A 20232-nucleotide genomic window follows, 5' to 3' on the forward strand; every position below is an offset into this window, starting at 1 on the left:
ATCCGACAGAAACCAGGCCACTGGGCAGAATGCAATGAAATACCTGTTCGAAAAGCCTCTTGAGATTCAATGGCAAGAAATTCCTGACGCTGATTTGCTCCCAAATAGCTAAGTGTGCTTTCTAAACCTGACCTTCAGTCTTCAAAGGTAGAAGCCCCCAAAGCCCCTGATATTCAACAGGGCCAAACATGGCCACAAAGTATGCATTCAGTGAGCCAAGGGTTTAGTAAATACCAGGGAAATCAACTAACAGGAAGTCATGAACTAGTGAAGACTCTCTCTGGTACTTTCAATCACATGGAGTTGATTGAACCTTGTTCGCATACTGGAAATGCCAAATTAGACAACATCTTCAAATGTGCATCCAAAAGCCCTGATGTCCCACAGTCCATCTACAAAAACAGGTAGCTACTTCTGGTAGCTTTTTAAGAATACAAATGCTTTTATCTGGCTGGAATGTAACATCTCAGTAATGAACCCTGATTCTCAAAATTCTTTGGCAAACTGGCTAAAAGCAAGAAGCATACTTCTCTTTTACAAATTTCTGGATTAAAATAAAAAGAGAGATTCAACTCCGGTTTCCTAAAAAAATGGTAAAAACATAGGCTATAAGTGTCAAGCATACAGTTTCATTTCTCCCCTTGGTGTTAATATAAATTCTGATATAACTGTCAAAAGAAAAGTTTCCCATTACAATTAATAAAAATAATCCATTAAACGAGTCACATAATCCATAGTCTAGTGCTTTACATGAAGAACGTTTATGCTTTTATCACATAAACATACTATTAAAAAGTAAGTCTTTAAAGATAAAGAAAATTCTTGAAAAGTTCAGTGATGAAACTCATTCACAATACCAACATTAACATTCCATCTTCCCAAAAAAACCAAATTCTTAGTATTTAAAATATGTTGCTTTCATGTAGGGCCGCTACCAGTCAGAATAGACTCCAGGGCTGTGCCTGATTTCATTTCAGGAGCCTTGGCAGTGGGTGAAGGACGTGGACCTAACTACAAGGCTTGAGGTTCAAGCTCAATGGCTGCACCTGCAGGGGAAGGCTGTGAGCATTTAAAGCCTTGGAAGCCCTAAGAGGCCGATTACACACAGTCTCATAAAGGACACACTATGGGTCAGAATCAGCTGGACGGCAGTGAGTTCGGTTTAGGAGTTTTATTTCATGTATTTGTCACTATACTAGTGTACCTACTCTAACACAATAATGGCTGAGGTATTTGTAATGAGGCAGATGAATTTTGTAATTGGGAAAGAGACCTCGGAGAAGCTGCTGGGGCAAAAGTTACCGCTTCTCTCTACTCAGCCACTTAGATTTCGGTCCTGCAGGAAAGGTTTGGGAGTATTGACCTAGAATGCACGTTACTTTCACAATCCAAGATTACATGCTAACAAAACTGAATGGGGTCAATTACCTGCTACTCTGATATGAAATATTTAACGTACAAGTCCCTGCAAGTATTAAAAAAAATCCAAAGAAAACAAATGATTAGGTGAAAGTTTTATAAATTCCTGATGAATTAAGAGATTTTTTTTCTCTCTGAAATGAGTACTCTAAATTAGCGATTCTCAAACCTGAGCAGAAGCAAATCACCAAAAGAGAAGATTCAATTTTCCTAAAACTGTATTTGTTATACTTGCGACTGTCTTATTTCACTCTTCTGCTTATGAATGCCAACCAATGGGAGATATGTACAATTCTCATATCATAGAAGCAAACTATTCATATCATGCTTCAGATTAAGAAGTATGTGCTTAATAATGAGTCACCTCTATCTGTATTCGCATAGCCATGAAAGGGGAAATGTAAATAAAGTTTTATTATTGAAAGTCTTTTTAAAGTTACTTTAACACTTTTTATGGTCTTAAAGACACGGTGGACAAATAGCATTATATCCCTTGATTTGGATGTTCATTATGCCAGTTACTCAGTAGCATTTCAGTTCAGAAATCAGCTTAACATTGAAGAGAATCATTCATGAAAAGGTGAAACTTGTAACTTTTCAAATTTAAAAAAATACAGAGGATACATTTAAGCAAATGTTATATATTTCTATTTAGTTTTAATAGCTCCCAACTGCTATTTCACAGATCTGAGCCAATTCAACCTAGAAAATCAGTTTTTACCACTGGTCAAATATTATCAGCATTTGAACATTGAACATCTATTTCTCAGAAATAAATACCTAGACACATATATGTTAACAGTGTAGCTACTCTGACAGAAAATAGGTTCAAAACTTTCCCCTCTGTGTACCTAGCTCTATGAATGCGTCTATGAATGGAGAGTCCAGAAGTCAGTGAAACTCACTGTGGCTGATAAAGTCCTATGATTACACAAGATATTTAAACCTTATGTTCAAGATGCTGCATTGAATTGTGATTTTTATCTAAATAATTTCAAATCTACTACATTACTATAAATTGTGGAGTTTTTACTTCACAAAGACATGTATCCATTATTATCAACTGTGCTCACTGAACTTTTCCTCAATATTTTAAAACTACTAAAACTGTATCCCCCCCCAAACTTTAAACAATTTTAAAAAACGGAGCATATTACTAGTTTAGCAAAATCTTAAATGCTAGGCTCTGTGTAAAACCAAAAGGCATGCCTTCTTTACATTATAAAATGAGAGCACTTATGAAAATTTAAAATATTAAATGTGTAAAAATTCAGAGAACCCACACAAACTTTTTGAAATATTTCTTCACATCTTTTGTGTTAAGCTGGGTTTGTTTTCATTTTAAATTATTTATTTTGTCCTGGCTCCTTTTACGTAAACCAAAAAAGTAGAATCTTATTCAGCACTTCCTAGCTAAGACAGTCTACCAGTCCATACTCCTAAAATTACATTTATTTTTAAAAGTAAATTTTACTGTGGTAACACAGAAGATCAATGGAACCCCTTAGGAATGCGGAATGATACAGGTCAATCTCTTGGGGAGGGTATGGACCCGGACACTGTTTCTCTTGAACATAACCAAAGTGATAATGATCAAATAGAAAGGTATTACCACAAACCTAAAATTGGAATACTGACTTCCTAACAAGGATACTCTTGGTATTTCACAATTCTACAGATTAAACTCACTGGACAGGTTCAATGCAGACTTAGACTCCAGAGCAGAAGAGTTTTCTGCAGGCTGGCAGATCTATTAAAAAACATGACCTGTGACAAAAATCAATGTGCTAATCTCAAACCAAACAACAGTATCAAAAGCATAAAACAGAGATAACCTAAGATAAAATGTCCTCAAACTAACTCAGACTAGCTTGACAGGTTAAGTCGGGAGGTGGTGAGGGGGCTGCTGCAGGTCCCTTCTGTTTTAACCTGGGAAGCTGGACACCGAGTAACCAAATACATGAATGCTCGTGAGAAAAAGACCACGCCATGAAGTTTGGAGTGGGAAAGAAGACAACCATGAGCAAAATGTCCCAAATGTAACCACCCGATTTTACTGTTGCTTTATTTAATAAGGCACTAAAGTTTAGAAATATAAATTCCTCTTTCATATAGGCTGTCTAATAAAGCCCAAAGGGGAATACATCCAACCAGCATACTGAGGCTTGCTTTTAACACCATCACAACTGGAAAGCTTGCTCTATTTGTCTTGTCAGCTTTAATAAAAGGCATCTCCTCTGGCGGGATGGCTTTTCTTTCTCTTTTCCTAATAGTGGTAAGTGGCATGTCAAGGAAGAAATAGCTTCCCATCCCACCACCCACCTCCAGGAGGCTTTAAAAAAAAAACTTTCTGCTAGGCGCGGCATTTAAGGCTCAGGCTACTCGGGTGTGACTGTGTTTCCTGAGTTAGCACGGCAAGAGCAAAGCCCCTCTCCGTTCAGCAACCAGTGGTCTGCTCCAGGGGAAATCTACCCATCTTAGATGAGCTGCCATGACTTGGAGCGGTAGTCCTCCTCCCGCCCGCAGACTAGGCGGAAACCGAAAGGCCAGTGGGGAGGGACCGTGGGTGGTGAGAAGAGTTAGAGGCGCCCGGGGTCCTTTCTCTTCGGGCGTGCTCCATGCGCAGTAACCTCTCGTCCCCCAACTTCCACTTCGGCCCAGGAAAACCTGTGGTCTTGGGTACAATTGGTACACTATTTCCCTTCCACGCGGGTCCTGACTAATGCACATCTGGAATCTGGCTTTGGTCCCAGGGAGGCAGAGCGCTGGGGATCCAGGGGCTGGCTGCTGAGCCTGGGCGGTGGGCGAAGGTAAAGCGCGCAGCTGCTCAGGGCAGGAAGGTGCACCCAGCGCTAGCTCCCCGACCCGGGACCCTGGTGCGTGAACGCGGGGGCACATGGTGGCAGGGCTCCAAAGGGCGCGCTAGGCCACCCCGAGGCCCACAGCTGGCTCCGAGCGTCTTGCGCGCCCAGCCGATTTCGGGGACGCCTGCAAGGCGGTTCCAGGTAACCCGGTGAGCTTCTCTGGCCGACGACCCCCCACCTCCAGTCTCCAGCAACTCCAGCAGCTCCTTCGCACCCATGACGTAACCCAGCATTAGATCAAACTTTCTGGCACCTTGAGCCACTGGGGGACGCGGGAAGAAGGTGGGTGACCCTTCCCCACTGCCCAGCACGCCGGGCCCAGACTGGCCCCGGGACCGGATGATTTGCAAGCTGGTTAAAGAGGAAAATAAAAGCCTAAAGCTTCCGCTTCCCATCACCCCTCACTTCCCCCCGTCCGTGCACTTTCTCTGCGCGCTCCCGGAAAGGAGAAAAGCAAAATTTTAAAATGCAACACAAAAATACAACTTTGAGGGGTGCTTGGCAGGTTCTTCCTGCAGTTCTTGCACACCCGCGCTCTGGGAAGGCGCTCCCGGTGGGGCGCACCCCGGGTTCCCCAAGCCCCAGCCCAGCGCCTGGTCCGGGGTGCTGGCCAGCTCGCCCGAGCGACTGAGAGAAGAGTGCCGGAGACCCGGCTCCCGCCCTTTTGCGAAGCGTTGCGCAGGGGGGAGCCGGTTCGGGCCGCCCGGCAACTGGGGGGCGGGTTGGGGGGCAGCTCGCGGCCTCTCCGGCGGCTTAACAAAGAGGGCGCGACGGGCGCGCTTCCAGCGGGCGGCTCGAACCCACCGGCGCTCGGGAGAGGGTGCGCGCCGCCGGCCGCCAGTGCGCTCGGGTCCCCGGCGCTGCGGCCACCGCTGCTTCCAGAGGCCCCGGCCCCGGGCGCCCCGGCTCTGGGCCCCCCACCGCCTTACCTGGGGTTGCTGCTGTTCCAGTAGACGGCGTAGCGGTCGGCGACGGTCTTGGAGCCCGGGTCCTGGCTGAGCACGCACATCCAGAGCAGCAGAAACAGCAGCGTCAACATCTCCACGTGCACCATCACGCCTGGCCAGCGGCGAAAGCCCCGACGCGCCAGTCCGGGAGCGAGCGGGAGCCGGAGGGCGGGAGGGCCGCGGGAGGGGGCAGCGCGAGCGCCAAATAAATATGAATAAATAGAACTGAAGGGGGGCTGAGGAAAGAAAGAGGCACGCCCCGGGCCGAGGTGGGGGAGGAGGGCGAAGGAAAGGCAGCGGTGGAGTGGGGGGAAATCAAGACAAACTCGCACCCCCACTGGTGGGTTCAGGAGGAGAAAAGGAATCACAAGATGGAGAAAAGCTTGCGCGCGCGCGTGTGTGTGTGTGTGTGTGTGTGTGTGTGTGGGCAGCAAAGGAGGGGGAAGGGGTGCCAAGCTGGGTCTCCGGCGGCGGCGGGAGCAGGCCGGTCACCCCGGGAGAGGGCGGTGCGCGCGGGGCCGGGCGGCGGCAGCGCGGGTTGGGGCAGGCGGCGGCGCGCGCTGCACAGTCACCGGGAGCGGAGCGGCGCGGCCGCGGGGAGACATACACCGGCCCGCCGGGCCCGGCTCCGCGTCAGCGCGGCGAGGTGCGCACGGCTCCGCCGCCGCCCGGGGTCCTCGCTGCGCCCCGCTTCCCTTCAAGTTACTTTAGCAGCCGGTGGAAACTGCAGGAGGAGGGCGCCTCGTGGCTCGGGGCCCCGGGAGTCGGAGCGTCTCCGCGCTCGCCCCTTCTGCACTCGGCCAAACGACCCCAGGGAGTGTCGGCGGCGCCGGAGGTGTCGCGGGCGGGGGGCGGTGCGCCGAGAAGGGTGGGGACCCGGGGCCGCGAATCCAGTCCCGCTGGCGGGGCGGCGGCAGCTGCGCGGGCGAGGGGCAGTCTCGCTTCCTAAACCTCAAAGAAAAGTTTGGCTCTTCGCGTCTCCCCGGCAGGTCCCCCGGCGGATCGGACTGCGGCGGCGGCGGCGCCTCCGCGGGGACTGCTCGCGCGTGGTTCTCCGGGCCGAGGCGTGGGCGCGCGCGGGGCGACCGCAGAGCAGAGGTTGCAACCCAGCCGGCGGGCGGCGCGGAGCTGCCCAAGGCTGCGGGGCTGGAGGGCGGGCGGGGAAGCCACCACTTTCGGGTGGATTTCTCCAAGTCCTGGACGGGCGGACGGCAGTCTCGGTTCGCCTTCCCGGAGCAAGGAGCAGCCCCTCTGGGCCCGGTGCCACGGGCGCGCTGAGCTCTCAGAAGTGTCCCGGCGGCTCCGGTCCCGAGCCCAGCAACTTGTAGCGATGCATCAATCAGTGGGAATGGGAAGGAGGAGAGAGCGCGCGCGCGCGAGCGGCACCTCCCCGATGACTACATCAGACAGCCTCCCGGTCCGCCCGCAGCTGCTCGGCTCTCCCTCCTCGCGCGCAGCAGCAGCAGCAGCAGCGAGGTGGAAACGCACGAACGCAGCCCGGAGAGCCCGGCCCGGGCGCGAAAACAAACCAACTTGCGGGCAGCCGCAGGAGCACCAGCAGCCCGGGAAGGGTGGAAACGACTAGCGAGAAGTGCAGAGGGGTAAAAGTCAGTTTTGCCCAGGCGGGCGGGGCGGGGGGCGAAGAGGAAAAAATGCTTGATGGGAAAAATCTCTTCGGGCACGCCCCCTCGTTAATGACCTGCGTGTAAAGCCGGCGGCGGCGGCGGCGACCCAGCAGCAGCAGCAGCCGCACGGCGGGCGCCGGAGCGCGAGGCCGCGCGCGCGGACGTGGACGTGGACGTGGTCGGCGCGGGCTGGGGGCGGCTCCGCCCGGGCGTGTGTGGCAGGGGCGCGGGGGCACGGGGCTGAGCTCCGGCCCGTGCAGGGGGAGGCGCAGTAGGCTCGCGCCCAGCTAGTGCCGCCGCGGCCTGGGTCATGTGGCTTTTTCCTCCGTGCAGTTTACTTGGCAAAGGCGGGGTGGCTGCCGCAGCCAGTCAGGGGCCGGCCTGCTGTTTGCTTACAGATCGGGTTTTTTTCCCCCCGTATGTCTTTACTCCATCCGGATTGGTTTGCTCCCGGAGAACAGAGGCGTTTTCCTAATATCCTCCCTCCTCCCACCCCCCCCCCGCACTCCGGCCCCACCTTCCAGAAACCTGACTAATTGAATTACGGGGAGCGCCGCCGCCCTCTCCGCCACCGGGCCCGACTGCCGCGCGTAACCCTTTGGAGGCTGTTCCCGCCGTCTGGGCTGAGGGATGATGGGGCATCTTGGACCCCAGAGTGGGGTCTTAGGGCTTTAGGAAACCAGTTCCCACCGTGTACTTGGAACGCTGTCTCTAGGGCCCCGCAGGTGACCTGAAGTCCCTGCGGACAGGCGGCCAAGGACCCTCAGCGAGCGTGCCTGCCGGTCCATACGCCGGTTCCGATCGCCGGGCACGGCCCGGCGCTGGGCTGTGCACTGCAGACAGGAGCTCCCTCCGGTGCCTTTCCATCCCCCCAATTTAAAGCCGGACTTCAAAGTGATGCCCCGAAAACACCATTCGGAACACCACAGTTGAAAGTGATTCCACTCCGAAGCTCCCCTTGGGCTGGGAGGGAATGGACGGGGCCGGCGAGCCCCGCAGATACTTCACACCTTTCGCACGGCGACACCGGAGCTGGCGCGCCGCCCGCGCCCCAAAGAATGAGTGGCCTTGAACGAACCCGACGCGGGAAGAAACGGGGGTGCGAGTGGAAGGAACAGGGGTTGCCATTTCCTTGGAAAAGGCCTCGCGGTCCCGGATTTCCCGGGCAGGGTGCTGCGCCTCGGCCGCCACCAGAGCGTGATCACCTGGCAGCGAGGCGGCCCGGCGCCTGGGGACCTGCTCCCAGGGCCCCGGCGCCAGGGGAGCTTGAGGGGCGCCGGGCGCTGCGGGGCCGCGAACACCTGAGACCGAAACTTGCCCTCGCGGGGCTCTGCGGTCTCCAGTCGGCCGTCGCTTCTCTCTTGATGGCGCAGTAACTTTGCTGCCGTGGTGAGAAGGGCCGATGCCAAGAAAGCAAGCAGTTTAGTTTCACCTCTCAAAGCTGTCTGCTCTTTCCTTTTTACTTATTAGCCCAATAAAATCAAATATCGCGTCTCCACCCGCTCTCCAGTCTTCGGGCTCCGGATTTCCAGGCACTTGGAAGGGTTTGGAAGCGTCCAGACGCCCTCCAGTGGTAGGCCTGCAGTCCGCACGCAGCGGGGCATTGCCCGCAGCCCGGGCCCCATCGGAGTGTGATAGCGATTCTGGGGTCATGATCAATAAAGATTTGAAGGAAAAGGAAGCATTCACACAGACCTTGGGTTATCTGGGTGGTAGGCGCTATCGCAGGAAAGCTGAGTATTTTCTCAAGTACAGAATTTTTTCCTCTCTAAAGATCGAAAATTGTCTTTGGAAAGTAACTTCTGTTTTCTGACTAGGAAGACATTGTCATCTGTAGAATTACAGACCCCACCACAAAGTACCTCAGCGAAACAGCCACATCTCTGTTAATAATAAAATTTCTTATCAACACAAACTTTCCTCTATCAGTTACATGTTTCCCAAAATTACAGCAGTGGGAAAAGCGAGAACTGAAATATAGCACTTTTCTTTTTTAAACAGAAATGTTCACTAAAAGCACTGCCCTCCCCCACCCCTTTGTAATCTTGCGGATGTTCGAGTTCTTGGCCTATTTTAGGGTGCATTCTTCTCTTTCCTCTGTCATGAGAAGGATGTATTTCTTCCTCCAGCCTTTCTGATAGCAGCTCTCATAGGTGGCTCATATGACAAAGGCAGTTTTGCAGGGAATATTCTGGACCCTGCTAAGGGATATATATTTCTTTAGGAGGAAGAGAATGCACAACTCCTGTCGTCGGAAAAATGCTGATCCTCATCAGAGAGTCCTTTCAGTCAGGAAAATATCGGGTATCAGACTTCCTGTAGTGTCAAAGCCAAAATGGGTGAAGAAAAACATTTATATCCCCTTATTTCCCATTTGGAATACATGATGTAACACAACGTGAAAATTCAACATGTCATTAGAATATAGAGGTCAAATATTTTAAGTATCTCTAATTTGTTTAAAGTATCAATAACGTCATTTTAAACAGGGGGTAGGTGTGGGGGTGAGGATGAGAATCCTCTTAAAATGATCCCAAGAGTTAGAATAAAAAAAGAGTGAAATTTGCAACTGTTCCAAACATAACATGTTTGCAATTTTATTTTATTAAATATTAATTCATTTATTTATTTAATAAATTTATTTTTATTAAACACATTTACATATGTATTTAATATTAAAATATTTTATTTATATAAAATAACTCAGGAGCTCAAATCAAAAGCTTCCTTCTGAGATTATAGAACTAAGCAGTCATTGATATCAGGATAATTAAGCAACAACAGGATACAAAGACATAGTTTGAGGAGATGTATTTTTAACTGTATACTTATCGATAAAGTGATTTTGCCTGTCCAGGAAAATATCCAAGCGATTTGAATTTATACCAATTAACCTTATATGAACTAAGTTCCAATGTCACTGAAGCAATGACTTCTAAACTTTCCAGGCTTTTTGCGTCTGAGAGGAAGAAAGAGCAAGATGTAATGGAGGAGTAAAAGTGCAGGGCATGCTCATTCGCTTTAAGTTCAGCAGGGCTAACATGGGCTGGCAGGGAGCAGAGATTTGCAACGTTTGAGAATGGACGATAAAGGAAATTAACACATTTGAAAAATGTTTGGACTTAAATTCATAGGCAATCAGGTGCTTTTGTGATTTTTAAACAAATGACATTAAAGAGCTGTATGCCTCAAAATAAAACATACATAGTAACTTTTCTTTTATTATTGTTTGGCCTTGAAAAATGTACGGTAGATATTAACCTTGGCTTTGAAATAGAATCACATAGGTAGCTTGTCCTAGCTGGTTAAGGATGGGGACCTGAAATCTGTATCTTTTAAAAGCTCCCCAGAGAAGTCTAAAGAGCAGGGAAGATGGAAAATCATTGATGCAGATTATTTTCAGAAGAGATAATGAAGGAAACAGACACAACAGCAAAGATTAAGGAAATAACAGATAAACACAAATCTTACTTCTAAGAGGTCACATAAATCTAATCCCATTGCTACTTCCAGGAACATTAGGAATTCCTTCAAAGCCCCACCAAAACACCCCCAGCCATAGAGCCGATGCAGACTCACAGTGAGCCTGGAGAGTAGAGCAGACATGCTCCCTAGGTTTCCTTGCTAAGGTTGTAAGTCTGTACAGAAGCAGCTGGACGATTCTAATCATCCACCTTCCAATTGCCAGTGAATTGCTTTAACTACAGTGCCACCAGCTCTCCCTCCGAAGACACCAGAACCTGGAAAATAAACTCGGGTCCTGTCACCACACCATCACTCATCAGTCAACTGTCTTGACTCCGGACTCTCTGGCGTGAGTGAAGTCCTCCCCTATCCTGGCCGTTTAACACAAAGTTCTGAGACTCTTAGGAAATAAACGGTTGCTAGATTTTCTTGCTTTAAAGATTTTAAGAAATGTTTGGTTTGTTCCCCTCCCTTCTGATTCTGATCTCGCCGTTTCCTCTGTGTGCAGCCTAAAAACAAAAGAAAACTCTGCTAAGAGACGTCTGTTGTTTTTACTTCCAATCCCATGTTCCTCAGCTTTCACCATGAATTTCTCACTTTTCTCCCTCTCCCTGTACCTTCTGGGTGCTTGCTGGAGTTGATCTCACACCATCCCTTCCCTTCTAATGATACGTAGAAGCAGTTTTATAGGTAGCTGCAGTTTTATGAAAGAGACATTATGGACAAGTTTTATTGATGAAGGAACTCTCTTTTCTATTGCTGTTTTGGTACTTTCAAAACATAGCTCAAATAAAATTTACATAAATCCTATAAACATACAGAAGCTTTAGTAGTCACTTTCATAAACAAAATCATATCATTTGATACCTACATACTTATGTGTCATCTCTGTGTATATTACAAATGCGTACATATGTGCTTACGTGTAATTTAAAAGGAGTAAGCAAGAACTAACCCACTGATTTGGCCAATTTTCCATGCTTTTATTATCTTTGTTTCATATATTGTTATGTGGCCAGTTTTCAACCACCAGGAAGCTGAAATTGGGACACACAGAGAACAAAAAGCTATTGCTACTCATAGCAACACTACAGGACAAAATAGTGTTACACTATAGGGTTTCCGAGGATAATCTTGATGGGGAAAAGCATCAGTACCTTGATAGAAGATTTCAAAGGACAGTTGGAGAAAGTAAACTATTATAATAGCGTGTATTTTAATGAAATGGGCAAAAGGCCTGGAGTTAGAAATGCAAAAGGGGAGAACATACGCAACATTTCTCAAATAGGAAGAACAGAGGGGGAAAACTCAGTCTTTGAGTTACTGATTGCTGGAGTCTTTGAGCAAACGACTGATTGACATTGGGAACATCAAAGGAAGATGGTGGAAGGAATACTCAGGATCACTGTAGCAAAAGAGAAATGGTAGAGCTTCCACCAATTCAGGAGGCATCATATGACAAAGGACTCTTGGTTTTGAAGGGAAAAGCCCAAGCTACATTGAAGGCATTAGGGAGAAACGGGGGTCCAGGAATACCAATTGAAATATTTCCACAGACTGATGCTACTGGAAGACTTCACTCATGGAGCTCTATCTGGCCAACCAACTGGAAGAGATCCATATATGTGCCCGCTCCGAAGAAAGGTGACCCCACAGAGGAATCATGGCTGACTGCTAATGTCAAATGGCTCTTTGCTTAAAGAAGAAAACAGCAGAAGTCAGTTTCCCTATTTGGATCACAAGAAGTTATGAATAGCATCGTGAGGATTGAGAATTACAGAATGTGTGGTTGTGCGCCTGGGGACGCTGCCCAGAGACTCAGGAAAGGTGTGCATCTGATTATGCCATTTCACTGCACGCATCCAGCCTGAATGCTAAACAAATTCAGTAGAACCCCGGACCTCCTTGCTAATCCATTCTAGAAGGAGCATCGAGAGGCGATGCAGTCGAGTTCCGAATCAAATTTTCCCATAAGAAATAACTGGAAATGGATTAATCCGTTCTCAGCCACCAAGCTTTTACCCTAATCTTGTCTCTTTATACAAACATTACACAGAAATGTCAAAGTACATAAGTTCAGAGTTAAATCATATAATTTAAATAGGAAACAACATTTTAAAAGTTTTTAACAACTACGGTATAACCCATACCCTGAGATGGATGAGGATCTGGATCTGTGGACACGGATGTGGAGAGGAGGGATGGAGAGAGAGTCATTGTTTGGAAGGGGAAGCCCCTTCCATAAAATCAACTGGTAGCTGCTTTTCAGGAGTTTTTGTCCCTTCTTTGCCTTTTTTCACTAGGACCTGGCTGGCTTTCTCTAAATCATGATCCCAATTCTACCTTACTAACCTTGCTAGACCAGAGAATGTACACTGCTACAGATAGGAACTGGAAACACAGGGAATCCAGGACAGATGGCCCCTTCAAGACAAGTGTTGAGAGTGGAGATACCGGGAGGATGGAGGGAAGGTGAGGGAGAAAGGGGAAACTGATGACAAGGATCTACATACAACCTCCTCCCTGAGGGATAACAACAGAAAAGTGGGTTAAGGGAGACATCAGACAGTGTAGGACAGGACAAAATATTAACAATTTATAAATTAGCAAGGGTTCAGGAGGGAGGGGATAGTGGGAAGGGAAGGGGGAAATGAGCTGATACCAAGGGCTCAAGCAGAAAGCAAATGTTTTAAGAATGATGATGGCAACAAATGTACAAATGTGCTTGACACAATGGATGTATGTATGGATTGTAATAAGAGTTGTACAAGTCCCCAATAAAATGATTTAAATAAATAAATAGATAAATCTGTCTAATGTGGTCTGCTGTTGGTGTTTCCTTAACTGTTTTCTAAAAGGGTTTACTAAATTATAATCAATATCACGAACATGGTTAACCAGTTCCTTACCATGATGATTCTTTTTTTAAATAAAACTCTTAGGACCCATGGTTTTTTACCTAAAAACAGAACCAAAAAAAAAACACAAAAACTAAGACAATTATAGGAAAACACTTGGAACACAGCCACAAAAGTTTTAAATAAGGCATGCTAAGAACCCCAACTAACCCCAAGAGACCAGCACACGAACTGCAACTGCTTCTGTTTACAAAAATCATGTGTCGGGTGGGATTGCGATGTTTTGTTCGAGCTCCTATGCAAAATTTCCTGGACATTTCACCTCAAAATCCGATTATGTCGAGAACTGATGCAGTGAGTACCAGAGGTCTACTATAATCTGAGAAGCTAGACTACAAAGCAGAAGGCAGCATAAGACTGAAGGAAGACTCGTGTAGAACCCAAGCTATACAGCCTTGCTTCTTGAAGGCAAAGAGGCCATGAAACACTGACTGACAAAGGTCAAAGACTGCAGCCTTCATCAGTATGGATCACACCCCAACAGAAAACAAAGCAAACACTTCACAACTGAACCAATAAGCCCCATCATGAGAAATGGAGAAACTCCCAAAGTTGTCAAGGATTTAATGCTGCTTGGATCCATCAGCAATGCTCATGGAAGAGACAGTCAAGAAATCTAATGATGTATTTCATTGGGCAAAGGTGCGGCGCATGACTTCTTTGTAGTGTTCAAAAGCAATCACACACTCCAAGGACTAAGGTGCCCCTGGTGCAATCCATGGTGTTTTCAAGGGCTTGTGTGTTTGGGAAAGCTGAATGAACAAGGAAGACTCGCTAAGTGATGCTTTTGACTTAGAACAATAAACAACTCTGTCTCGGGGAAAGTTCAGTCAGAATGCTCCTTGAAGGCAAGGATGGCAAGCTTTTATCACAAGTACTTAGGACAAAGTATGCGGGAGAAGAGTCCTAGAAAAGCGCATTCTACTTGGTACTGTAGAAGGCCAGGGGAAAGAGGGAACCTCACAACAAGGGGGCCTGCCTCAGTGCCTCCAACTATACAGTCAAACACACCAAGTTGTGAAGATGGCGAAGGACCAGGCCTGTGTGTGCTGGGATTGCAGTGAGCTGCAACTGATTCCAGGGCCCCTAACAAAGACAAGAGCAGCTTTTAGGGAAGCGCTCACTGCCATCAAGTTGATTCTGACTTACAGGGACCCTATGGGACAGGGCAGAACCGTCCCTGTGGGGTTCAGAGGCGATGTCTCTCTAGGAGTAGAAAGCCTCATCTCTCTCTCAGTCGAGCAAAGAATCAATTGGCCTATAAAATAAACAATGTCACCCATGAGTACTGTGCTTCCTTACATAAGCAACTGTATGAAACCAAACAGTCAATAATTACCCCAAAACAAAGATAAGCTAAGGGGGAGCATACAAGTTAGATTAGTGGAAACAACAATGCGGCTGCTGGTTAGTAGCCCAGCCCTTGACCGCTACTTATTAAAACAGAGTAGGGGCATAACTTTCTCACTCTCAGGGGCTGCTGGGTTTGAACCACAAACCTTTAGGTCATCAGCTGAGTGTTTAAGTGCTGTGACACCAGATCCCCTATAACTGGATTTGGTAGGTGATTTTATCACCTATAAGCTCCTTTCAGTTGCTTTTTACTATTTTAAGATGTATGAACTATTTACTATTTTGTCTTTCCCTCCTCACATTTTTTAAGCAGAGGTCCCCAAATTAAATTGATCTGCAGTTTACAAACCTAGTCCATCAACTAACACAATATATACTTTCTTAAAATGCTATTTTTGAATTATTGGTATATATTCAATATTATATTTCATGAAAGAATATATATTGCTAATAAGTTTGTACTTATGTCTTCTTACAAAGGTAATCATAGACATCTACAGTTTATATTTGTTTTAAATAAAAAGAATATAGGTATCCTTTCTAAAAATAAAGTCAATTTGTCTTATATTTCTTATTTGGGCTAGTAATTAGAATATTTCTTTCCAGCTTTGTCTGCCATCATCCAAATAGCATGAAAGTACGCATTTAAAATTATCGTGCTATCACAGAGTACAACTCAAAAAAGCTAGTTCATATTTTGTTTCTTTGATGCTTTTCTATCTGCAGCACACATGTATCATATAAATACATACATAAAGAGAGAAAAAAAACTATTTCATTCAATTTTCAACAACTGTGTGATTCATCAACTCCCCACATTTCATTTAAAGATGAGTCTAGGACATAACCCTTAGTAACCATGATTATATAAAATAAGAAATGCTGTTTCTAAGCCAAATGCTGATTTTAACTTTACCTTTACTGGTTTTCCTCAGAACTAAACTGAATAAATGAAGTAAAAAAGAAAGCTCCCTAGGAGGCTTTGGACCCAGGTCTGGCTCTGAACTCTCTCTCTCTCTCTCTCTCTCTCTCTCTCTCTCTCTCTCTCTCTCTCTCTCTCTCTCTCTCTCTCTCTCTCTCTCTCTCTCTCTCTCGGCTCTGAACTCTCCCCCCCCCTCTCTCTCTCACACACACACACACACACACACACACACACGTACATGCACACATCAATGGACTAATCAATCAAGATTAAAAAGGCAGAATACAGAGTCAGGGGAAAGTGGGATAGAAAGGAAACCCCGGGAGGAAGTGGCCTCAGTAAGGGGACTGCATTGGGGGACTGCAATGGCTGGGTGAACACAAAATGTGTATGCACTGTTCAATGTCCAAATGATGATCTGCTCGGTAATCCTGCACTGGATTCAATAAAATGTTACACAAAATAAATAATCAATAACACATAGACAATAAAAGTATGTATGATTTTAAAAGGAGAGGCTTAAGTTCTTAGCATTTGTGATAGGAATATCTTTTCTCTTTGCCTGAATCATTAGTTGTGTTGGTTCTTTTTTTTTTTCTTGACTACCAGAAAGATAATCTGTTAAAATATACTATCAACTTTAAAAATAAAATCATCTCTTGCTACATATTTATAACTTAAATATTGCCAAACACTGTAAATTTTATTGTGATGCTGTAAATTTAGGGTTAAGACATAATGTTTATAAAAGCATTTCATCTTATAGTTTGAGATAACATAAAGCTGGTATCTGTAGAAACCACTGTAAGTTATGATCTTAGGAAATCAGATAATAATGCAGAGGATTATTGGCCAAAAGGTCTTTTAAAGAAAACAAAAAAACAACTTTCCTGAATTGGCTCTTTCTCAACTCAAGTCTAAGGAGGAATGTGTGTGCTGACAAAATTACTCTTTCAATCAGAGATATCGTAAGATGTATATATGCTAAATTAAATAGGCCTTATTGGTTCATTGAGAGTCTGAATTACTCTTTTTTCATGTGGATTAGGAAAGGTATTTCTTAGCCCTTTCCCATGAAATCACCAGGATCTTTTATGTGGACTATCTCATATTCTGTGTACTTCTGATGTTTAATAAATTTACACTGAATTATTAACATAATGAATCATCTTAAAGTACTATATGGGCTATTAAGTGAGATCTTATTCCATTTAAGTCAAGACATCAGAAAGTTTTATTTTCCCATTTAAGATACAACTATTGATCCCTACTCATCTGGAACAAAAGAGAATCAAGGAAACCAAATACTCAAAGAAGCTACCGTACATACTCGTGTATAAGCCGAGTTTTTCAGCACATTTTTAATGAAGTTTTTTGTGGTAAAATTAGGTGCCTCGGCTTATATTCGGGTCGGCTTATACTCAAGTATATAGGTACTTCACAGGGGAGCTGGCACGCACCATGACCACATCGATGCTGATACCAGAACATGCTGCCCAGCTAGGTCCCACTACCGCTCACTCTGACCAGGAACACAACAGAAGATTCCAGATAAAAAGAAAGAAAAATGTAGAAAACTCACAGTCTTTTTTTTTTATTGTCACACTAGATTTTATTGAGTTTCTAAGTTTCACACAATATATACTATTTTGATGCCGTTTCAACTTCTGGCAGTGAGGTTCTCAGCACAAAATTCTAATACCACCCCCACTCCCATCCAATAAGAAAATATTTCAAGTATTGTGCTGACTCCCAACTGGTCTTTCCTCATCCTGTACCTCACCACATTCCTCAAAGTCAAAAAAGAACTAAGGATTTTCTGATGTCATGTGCTCAGCTGCAAAGCTAACAAAAGGGCTGCCTTAAAAAAAAAAGTTTCGGCTGGAATTTACTGTTCCAGTAGAAACAAATAGAACTTCTGAGATTATTACCCTGAAATATTCTTTAAACTTGGCATTGAAGCTACTCCCAGTGGTCATCTTTCATCCTAAGAACAAAGCTCCGACTCACTCCAATCAAGGAGATCCCAACTCATAGCAACCCTATAGGAGAGGGTAGAACTGTCTCTGGGTTTCCGAGACTGGTGTAGGAGAAGAAAGCCTCATATCTCGTTCATTTATCCAAAGAATGTAAAATAAACAATACCACCCATGAGTATTGTTCTCCCCTAAAATATTAACTATATGAAGCCAAGTGGTCAACAATTACCTTAAAACAAAGATAAGAAGCTAATGGGCGGAGAAGCTAGATTAGTGGAAATAGAATCAACAGAATGGAAATAATGAGGATGCTGACACATTATAAAAAATGTAATTGAGGCCATGAAAGTTTGTATAAAATTATAAAATGGAAACCTAGTTTGTCATGTTAATTCTCACCCATAACACAATAAGATAAATATTTTAAAATTTTGTTTTTCTCTTTATACGTAGATAGTTATGTTAAAATCTCTTTCTACAAAATGCTCTTGCAGTCATAAGATGTCTACATCTTATGAAAGGAAGTGGTGAAGTGTGTATCTTCCAGTTATGTAGTTAATTTGCTCAATGTATTCTCAAGACTGAATGTGCCTTTTTAACAAGAGCAAGTTTAAAATCAGGCAGACAAAAATGGAAATAGCACCATTTGTCAAGTAAATGTCCTCTTCCCAATGGCAATTCTGAAATCGTTGTCTAAGATTACTAGGTTAATAGCTAAGCAGTATCTTATGCCATTAAGAAGTTCTGCTAGTCTGACACTGGCATGTCACACACGAAGATTAACAGACATTGAAACCAAGAGGATTTTCTTTATGTTTACAGACATGAAAAGGAAGTAGGAAAATATTCAGTTAATCCAATTACATCCTAACTGGTTGTTTGGATTTAATTTGGAACCTGCCATCAAGGAAAAAGTAATAACATTTCTTCCAAAGCTATTGTTTAAATACTGTACATTTTATCTACCAGTAGTAGAATTCGATCAAGTAAAAGTGACACTTCATCTGTGGTAGATTAAAAACAGCCCAAATGTTTCCATCCCTAATGTATGACTTTACAGTTCCTCTCATTAATAAATGGTGTGTATTTTTTTAATGTTCTAATCAGAGCAGGCCTCGTGACTTGCCTTGGCTAACAGATGTGGCAAAAGCAATGTTGTGCCAATTCTGAGCCAAGCCTCGACAGGCCTCCAAGCTTCCAATTGCAATGTGAGTAAGCCCAAGTGAACACGGCCGGTTGATGAGAGCCATGTGGGCCAGTCACCTCCATCAGCACAGACAATCGCCTAGAACAGAGCTACCTACTTGAATGCCAACTCTCTACAGATGTATGAGGAAGCTCAGCTAAAGCCAGAAGAACCACACAGCTAAGCCCAGCCTAAATTGCCACGCCACAGAATCCTGAGCTGAGGACATGCTCCGTAAGTTCAGTAACTAAATTTTAGTGTGGTTGACACATTAGACAGCACGTGCACCTTCTGAAATGACTGGAAATAAAATGTTAAATAAATAAATATGGTTATGCTTTCACAACCTTGATTTCCATATCTGAGTGACTTGAGGTTACATCTATAATTGGAACATTTATACTTTTCTGAATAAAACACAAGTTTGTTCAAGTGGGCTATTTTATAAATTTCACAGGTACTCATTTTCTTCAACAGAAACTTTACCTGTGACTCTAAATGGATACAATTAACTCAGGTCATTCTGATCCTCTTTGAGCATCATTTGGTTAGAACAAGCAACCAGAGTAGATGACTTATCCGGAGGTGATTCTCCATCTACAATGGTGCCCAGCAAGAAAAATGAAAAGGTAAAAAGGGAGCTATGTTTAGCTTCATCTCAAACCTCCCCATCACTCACTACTATTGATTTAACATCATGATACCTCTATATTTTAGGAGCTGCCACAAGACAGAAACTGTAGTGACCCTCTAAGGGTCATCTTGCTGCCAACCTCAAATTACAATGTACCTGCTTCTGGCTGACAGCCATGGCAGGCCAGGAGAGTACCGCTCTTTGCCACAGATGGACTGGATGTGGTTCATGTAAATGAGATCTGAACTGAAATATTATATGTAAAGTCTCAGTTTCCTGTAATTCAGAGTTCTGAAATGAAGGATTTGTTATGATCTCGTATGTGTAGTCTTTTTTAGTGTGTTTACTAACTCAAGTTTACAATGCATGCCCTCAGTGTGGATGCTAATCCACAAACCCATAATTATCTTTTCTGCACCTATCCCCTCTTCAGCAACTCACTCTTGACCGCCCTGCCTTCTTGAGACCCTCTTACCCTTAGAAGTCAGTGCTTCCATATTTTAAGAGTTCACTTCTTTTATCTCTAATCCCATTTTATAGTAAAAACTGAATATTTGTTAGATGGATGATTAAATATGGGAATATCCATCATTTAAATTTAGGTCTCTTTTTCTTTTCTACATAATCTTTCTTAACATACCTAAATACCATCTTTTGGAGGAGGGGGCGGGGGTGGTTCCTATTTTGTTTAACTTATTTCCTTTAAGACCATAAGACCACCTCCTTGCAGTTTCCAGAGAGAAAACACAAAACAGGAAACGGACTTTGTTTCAAATACATACAGAGTGTGCTGGAGTACAAAGCATCACTGATAACGTTGTTCAGAAGGACGTCAGCGGAGTTCAGGGCATTTCAGGATTCCTGAGGAATAAACATGATCTCTCTTTTTCCTCCCACTGGGATCTCAGTTCTCAGGCCTG

General features: G+C 44.8%; 1 protein-coding gene across 2 annotated transcripts in view; it reads right to left on the bottom strand.

The window, feature by feature from the left end:
• Positions 1 to 6744, bottom strand: part of EFNA5 (ephrin A5) — a 349074-nt gene extending 342330 nt beyond the window's left edge. Inside the window, exon 1 of one of the 2 annotated variants that reach the window (XM_075541363.1) lies at positions 5213 to 6744. In XM_075541363.1, coding sequence (XP_075397478.1) covers positions 5213 to 5337 — 125 coding nt within the window. In that variant the 5' untranslated portion in view covers positions 5338 to 6744. The remainder of the gene's footprint in view (positions 1 to 5212) is intronic. The other variant, XM_075541362.1, reaches the window with a different exon arrangement.
• Positions 6745 to 20232: the final 13488 nt, after the last annotated feature.

Source organism: Tenrec ecaudatus, chromosome 2, assembly GCF_050624435.1.
Source record: "Tenrec ecaudatus isolate mTenEca1 chromosome 2, mTenEca1.hap1, whole genome shotgun sequence".
NCBI classification, from domain to species: Eukaryota; Metazoa; Chordata; class Mammalia; order Afrosoricida; family Tenrecidae; genus Tenrec; species Tenrec ecaudatus.